The 7,198-nt window shown below is 48.8% G+C and overlaps 1 protein-coding gene across 6 annotated transcripts in view; it reads left to right on the forward strand.

Moving 5' to 3' along the window:
* The window catches only part of MAX (MYC associated factor X), a 29,245-nt gene extending 24,245 nt beyond the window's left edge, over positions 1 to 5,000 (forward strand). For 4 of the 6 annotated variants that reach the window (XM_003797390.2, XM_003797391.2, XM_012809874.1 and 1 more), the window contains 2 exons: positions 2,095 to 2,218; positions 3,475 to 5,000. In XM_003797390.2, coding sequence (XP_003797438.1) covers positions 2,095 to 2,218; positions 3,475 to 3,662 — 312 coding nt within the window. In that variant the 3' untranslated portion in view covers positions 3,663 to 5,000. Of the gene's footprint in view, positions 1 to 2,094; positions 2,219 to 2,699; positions 2,837 to 3,474 lie in introns of those variants that run through there. The other 2 variants (XM_023517640.1, XM_023517639.1) reach the window with 2 other exon arrangements.
* Positions 5,001 to 7,198: the final 2,198 nt, after the last annotated feature.

Below are 7,198 nucleotides of genomic sequence, written 5' to 3' on the forward strand. Positions count from 1 at the left end.
GGTGCACGCCACCGTGTCCGGGCATAGCTTTCTCTTAAAACAAAATTAAAGGCTCGGCGTCTGTGGCTAAGGTGGCTAAGGCGCCAGCCAAATACACCTAAGGTGGCGGGTTTGAATCCAGCCCAGGCCCGCCAAACAACAATGATGCCTGCAACCAAAAAATAGCTGGGTGTTGTGGTGAGCACCTGTGGTCCCAGCTACTAGGGAGACTGAGGCAGAAGACTCTCTTGAGCCTAGGAGTTGGAGGTTACTGTGAGCTGTGATGCCACAACACTCCGCCCAGAGGGACAGCTTGAGGCTCTGTCTCAAAAAAAAAAAAGGTGTCTGCTGTAAGAGGAAAGCCTGGAAATTCTAATACTTGCAAGAACTGGCAAATAAAGTCAGGTCTTGTAAAGTTCTCTTGATACCCAGCCCAACCTGAGGTCTGTAAATGGAGACGGTTAGGATTTAATGTGAGTAGATCTGGTCTTCCAGCTTGAGTATGGATGTTTTCTTTGCCTTTTCCCCCTATTGTTTTCTGGTTGTTTAGGACCCACAAGGCTTATAATACAGAATTGTCAAGTACTCTTTACCCTGAGTGAGAAGCTTTTCTGCTGCTCAGGAGCCTCTGTGGCATGAATGTGAGACTTTAGCTACTAGACTACCCTGCCTCGGGCTTCTTTCTTGGCTTTTTATCATTTACCACTTTGGCTACCTGGCTGTAACTCTGACCATGTTTGCAGCCTGAAGGGAATCTCACAGACAAGTTTGACTTCCAAGAGCACAATCGCCTGACATACATTCTACTGACTTACTATCTTGTTCTTCTGACAGGGGAGTGCCCAGGCTACCCACAGCCATTGTAGAGGTGTGGCTGCTTCCTGAAATGGCCCAATCTCATGGCTTTCCTGTGTTGACATCTAGCACTGATAGCTTTCATAAAAGTCTCTTTGGTCAGGAGGCTGAAATAGTGACACAGCAGCATCGTTCGGTGGGAAATAGTTAACAAAATGTCAAGAGTTTGACTGAAATCTAGAACCTTGATGAAAAACTTTGTACCCTTGGCTGGGTACACGTAACTCAGTGGTTATAGTGCCAGCCACATACACTGAGGCTGGCGGGTTTGAACGTGGCCCAGCCCAGCTAAAACAGCAATGACAACTACAACAAAAAATAGCCAGGCGTTGTGGCGAATGTCCCAACTACGTGGGAGGCTGAGGCAAGAGAATCACTTAAGCCCAAGAGTTTGAGGTTGCTGTGAGCTGTGACAGCACGGCACTCTACTGAGGGTGACAAAATGAGACTCTGTCTCAATAAGAAAACAAAAACTTGGCTCAGCGCCTGTGGCTCAAGTGGCTAACGCGCCAGCCACATACACCTAAGGTGGCGGGTTTGAATCCAGCCTGGACCCACCAAACAATGACGGCTGCAACCAAAAAATAGCTAGGCATTGTGGCGGGCGCCTGTGGTCCCAACTGCTTGGGAGGCTGAGGCAGGAGACTCACTTGAGCCCTGGAGTTGGAGGTTGCTGTGAGCTGTGAAGCCACGGCACTCTACCCAGGGGGACAGCTTGAGGCTCTGTCTCAAAAAAAAAAAAAAAGAAAACAAAACAAAAACTTTGTACCCACTCCCATCCCATGCCAGCTCCAACTGAGATCCTCTTGTCTTTCTAAACGAGCTCCCTCAAGCCAGGCCCTAGCAGAGTGAGTGGCCTAAGCTTTCATTTAAGTAGTATTTTGATGTTTTTAAGATATAGCCAAGCTGAAGACTTTAAAGCAACCTAAAGAAACAAAGGGGATGGGAGGAGTACAGTTCAGGAGTCAGATGGATCTGAGTTTAAATCCAGGCCCTGATAGTGCACTTCTCTGAGCCTCAGGCTGCTGGTAGAGCTCCCTCTGAAGTCGAACTTGCAAGGGATACTCTGTAAAGCACTTGACGCTTTGTCTAGTACAGGGAAGTCCTCAAATACCTGTTACTCTTGATTTCCTCAGCCTTTTCTACGTTGGCCTCCTGTTTCCAGCCACCCATGCTGCTGTTGCAGAAAAGCAAGGTTCCCTCACTCCCTGGATTTGGTCTTTATTTTGTCCTCTGTGCTTTTTCCTCATATGACAATAGGCATCCCGGGCCCAAATCCTAGACAAAGCCACAGAGTATATCCAGTATATGCGAAGGAAAAACCACACACACCAGCAAGATATTGACGACCTCAAGCGGCAGAATGCTCTTCTGGAGCAGCAAGGTGAGCACCTGAGCCTGTGGGGCATCTAGCCCTGCTGTGCTTCAGCCAGGTCAGGGCTTTCGCACCTGGGCCTGCAGAGTCCAAGCCAGGCGTGGAGCGTTCACTCAGGAGCAGCACTGGCCCTGCTTCTTGGGGTCTGAGTAGTTGAATGTTAGAACTGTCCTGGAAGGACCTGGGCCACCAGTGAAGAGACAGTGGAGCTAGGGAGTTAGACATCTGGAGACTTGTATCTTTTCCAACCTGATCTCTCCCCTTTTGGGGGCGTAGGTGCTCTGCTGGTATAGGGATCACACCTAGCATCAGGTGTCTGAAAGATCTTTGAGGTCCTTGGAGTGGTATGTGCTGTGTAAGTACCAGAGACTCCAGGTGTTCAGGGACAGTGAGCCCTCCCCATTGTCAACGGTAGTCCAATCAGGGCAGCCTATGGGCCAGGCCCATGCTGTTCTCAAATGCTCACACCCACCTTTTCCTACAACCACAGGGGAAAGCGAGAGCTGATCAAGTTCTTTGTTCCTGGGGAATTCACTTCTCTTCCTCCCTCATGGAAGATGCAAGTAAAAGGAAATGCAAGTAACCACCTGGGTTAGAAAACTTCAAATAAAATAAAATAAAATAAAATAAATGGGTTGACTTTCCAGGCTCCAGCTGAGCTGAACCAAGGGCTGGGCAGTGGGCGGCATCAGTGGGTTGGTTACTGGGCCAAGCAGCCTGCATGTAGGGGCTATCTGTCAAAAGGCCCAGGTATTTTGTGTGTATTAGTGACTTGCTTCCGAGCATCTAGCTGTCATTCCAAGTGGATCTTGTACATGAGAGCTGAGCCAAAACTTTTCTTTGGCTGATACATCTTACGTCATCCTTTCCTGCTTTTGTGTGGTCTTCACACCCTGTGGAGCCTGACACTGTTGGGCCAGCATCTCCTCTGTCATTGCACTGCTGCATCCCGAAGGGAGCTTGTGCTCCAGTCTCTACACTGGGCTTCTGTGGCAGGACCGTGACTTCACAAGCCTTCTCTTCAGCATTGGGTGGGAGTACAGAGTGACTGGCCAAGTCTGCTGGGCTCCCAGGTCCAGCTAGGAAAGGAGGGAGGGAGGTGAAGTATGTGGGTAGGTAGAACAGCGACCAGAAGGGATTACTTCTGAGCCACCCTGCACCTTGGGGCAGCAAGCAAGCTCTTAGGAAGAACAGGCTGGACCCTGAGTCTGAGTCTGGACCCAGTTTCCCGAAGGTGGTAACACGCTTCCTTGGTTGCCTTTTAGTCCGTGCACTGGAGAAGGCGAGGTCAAGTGCCCAACTGCAGACCAACTACCCCTCCTCAGACAGCAGCCTCTACACCAACGCCAAGGGCAGCACCATCTCTGCCTTCGATGGGGGCTCGGACTCCAGCTCGGAGTCAGAGCCTGAAGAGCCCCAAAACAGGAAGAAACTCCGGATGGATGCCAGCTAAGCGACTTGGGGCAGGCCAGCAATAAAAACTGTCTCCATCGTCTCCTCCTCCTTCAGTTCATTAGAACCCTCAGAACCATTTAAAAGACTCTTTATTTTTCTCTTTCTCCCTTTTTTAAAAATTTTTATTTTTGCGTAGAAGCTCTTGGGCAACAGCTCTCGTTTTCCTTCCCCATTTCCACTTTTTTTTTTTTTTTTTTAATGTATTCCCTTCAGGGATTCCCTGTCCCCACCAGGAATTTTTAAACCAAAACACCCTAATGTGGCAGCTTTTTCCATGGAGGACAGACGGCCGGCCGGACCTCTGAGCACATAGTGTCCTGCCAGCCCACCAGCTCCTCCAGCCCTGCCGGGCACGTGCCTGGAGGATGCCTGCCCCACCAGGGCTCTCCTCCTGGCCCACCCTCACCTCTGTTTGATAGACTTTGTGAATCTGTGAACTGCTCTACTTTGAGAAGACAACTGGATGGAGTAATCAGATTTACCCCTCCTCCTTTTTTAAGGATTTTTTTTTCTAAAAAGCTATTTATCGTTCCTGTTAAAAGACCAGATCCTTAAAGAAGTTTGTGGTATATAAGGAAAGTGGGGGCAGATTTGCAGCTCAGAGTCTTTGGCATGTTTCACTCCTGCTTCTCTCAGCCAGCTGTTTAAGCCTGCAGTGCCAGCCTGACAGAGGGCCGCGTGACACTCTGGGGGGTATGTATGGGAGATGGCAGCAGAGATGTGGCAGTCTCCAGGGAGTGGTTATTTGGGGGTGGGACAGGGAGGGATGAGGTAGGGTAGACGTTTTGTATTGAGGGCCAGTGATGATGTTTTGATATTTATTTCCTGCTACTGAAATTTGAATCTGAGTGAATTGTCCCTATTTCTGATGATGTCGATATTGCAAAGCGACAGATTCATAAAGTAATGATCAAATCTTCCTTTCTTTTCGTGTATATTTCTAAGAAATAGAGCCAACTGATTTTGTATGTAAATACCAAGAGCAATTTACCTGGTACTAAACCCGCACCCCGGTGCGGACCCTTCCCTGCCCTCACCCCACTTCCTTTCCTGCTGCCCTGAAACCTGTCTCCATTGTGTGATCCAGCCCTGGTTCTGGCTGCGGTCAACAGATCCCAGTGAAGGGTTTTGTGTGTTTAGGCCTCATTTCTTGTCGTTTTCCTACTCCATTCCTGGCATTTGCTGATTTCTAGTGTATACTCTGTAGTCTCAGTCTGTGTTTGATTCCATTCCATGGAAATAAAAAGTATGTTGTACATACTGCCGAAGAATTGTCTTGCAAGTTAAGGCTTCCCCCTTTACTATAAGACTATAAATAAAAACTTATTTTATCCTTTTTGGTGGTGGTGTCTTCTTGCCCTTGCAAAGGTCCTCTGGAAGCTGCTGGGCCGGTGTGGAAGCAGAGAGAGGAGCAGAGGCAGCTTACCTGGGCTTAAGGAACCAGGGGCAGCCATGAGTCAGGCTGTTTCCCTTTGTTCTGAGGGCTCAGCCCAGCCCCAGGGAGGGGATAAGCAGGTGCTGGTAACTATTCAGTGAATAGAGCAGGTGGGTTATCCTCAGCAACATTTTTAGGTTTAGTACCTGCAAAACAAATGATCTTTGGAGGAATTGGTAGCCCAGAGCTGTGGTTTGAATTCTCTTGATAATGAATACCCAGTTCAGAGGTAGCTGTCTTTCAGTTTCTAGAAAGTTCCAGTATATTAGGGGGCTGCAGAGCTGCTGTGGCCTGGAAGTCAAGAAGGCTACAACGGCATCAGGTTAGCTCCACTCAGGCAGGGACCCAACACCAGCCTGAACTTATTTGGTCTCAGAAGAAAAAGGATTTACGGCCAGACACAGCTTACCTTTGGCTTTCCAATACAGCTGTTCTTAGACCTGGGTGGAAGTGAATCAAATCAGTTCTTCAATTTGTCACTATCTTTACAATGGTAGATAGTGCTGGGGTGCCTGTCAATGAGTGTCAAATACATGGCATGTCCTCTTGGTTGATGGGAGCTGGCAGATGGGTCATGTTTATACAAGAGGCAATCTGAAACAAACCCCCAAAGCCATGATTTTGTTAAGGAAAATAAAGATTGTGGGAGCACAGGATCCCATTTATTAAAGCTACTCCTTTTCAAGGCAGAGGAAAGAGACTGGGAATGAGGAAAAAAATGGGAATGAGAAGTGATTGCATAAGCCCTCAAGGTTAGCATACTTTCCTCTTTCTTTGTTGCCCTTAACTGTATCTCCTTATGTATCTGGGTTTAAATGTGAACTTGTATACCGCACAGTTGGTTGTTCAGGACTGGTGCAGGTTAAGCTGTGTCAGAGCGGAGATGGAAGGCCTGTGAGGCTGGGCACCCAACAATCAGGGAGCAAACAGGAAGGGGCAATCAACTTGGATAGGTGGGGTCCCTGAGAGCCAGTCCCTGGCATGTTGGCTAAATAAGGGGTTGAGTTTAGGCCTCCTCAGATTTCAGTAAACCATTTGGAAGACAAGGGCCGCAGTTGCTAGCTGGTTCACTTGGGACAGTCTGAGCTACCTGACGGCTGTGCAGAGCAGACTGGCATATGGTGCAGTAAGGGTGGCACCACTGGGAGCAGCTACCTGGACAGAAAACAAGCCCTGAAAGCTTGGGCTGGAGGCTGCTCCGCAGAAGGTCACACATGTCAGAGTTACAGCCAAGTACTTCTGGTACTTGTGTCTGGGAATGGAGTGTAAGTATTGCCCCAGGACACCAAAGTATGACCAACTACTCTTTTGGTAATCTCTGGGGATTTTTTGACCTTACTCTGGACAGTCTATGCTGAGCCAGATAACCTGTTGACCTACTTGGTCACTGCAGCAGGTGGCTTTATTGAGGGGCCTGTTAAAAGTCCCTTTCTCAGGGTGGTGCCTGTGGCTCAAGGAGTAGGGTGCCAGCCCCATATACTGGTGGTGGTGGGTTCAAACCTGGCCCTGGCCAAAAACTCCAAAAAAAAAAAAGAACTCTATCCTACAAAAGTCCCTTTCTCAGCTAAGCGCCTGTGGCTCAAGTGGCTAAGGCGCCAGCCACATATACCTAAGGTGGTGGGTTCGAATCCATCCTGGGCCCACCAAACAACAATGATGGCTGCAACCAAAAGAAAATTGCCAGGCGTTGTGGCGGGCACCTGTGATCCCAGCTACTTGGGAGGCAGAGGCAGGAGACTTGCTTGAGCCCAGGAGCTGTGATGTCATGGCACTCTACCCAGGGGGACAGGTTGAGGCTCTGTCTCAAAAAAAAAAAAAGTCCCTTTCTCTTTTTGTAGTGGTACAACTGATATTTCCCTACCTTTACAATTTCCCTGAGTGCAAGGGTATTTTAAATGGTCTCGATATGCTAAGCATGTTATAAAATACCTACAACATCAGTAAAGAATTACCAGCCTGGCTCGGCGCCTGTGGCTCAAGCGGCTAAGGCGCCAGCCACATACACCTAAGGTGGCGGGTTCAAATCCCCAGCCTGGGCCAGCCAAACAACAATGACGGCTGCAACCAAAAAATGTCCGGGCGTTGTGGCAGGCGCCTGT

Source organism: Otolemur garnettii, unplaced genomic scaffold (assembly GCF_000181295.1).
Source record: "Otolemur garnettii isolate 467f Iridium unplaced genomic scaffold, OtoGar3 scaffold00115, whole genome shotgun sequence".
In the NCBI taxonomy this organism is placed as follows: domain Eukaryota; kingdom Metazoa; phylum Chordata; class Mammalia; order Primates; family Galagidae; genus Otolemur; species Otolemur garnettii.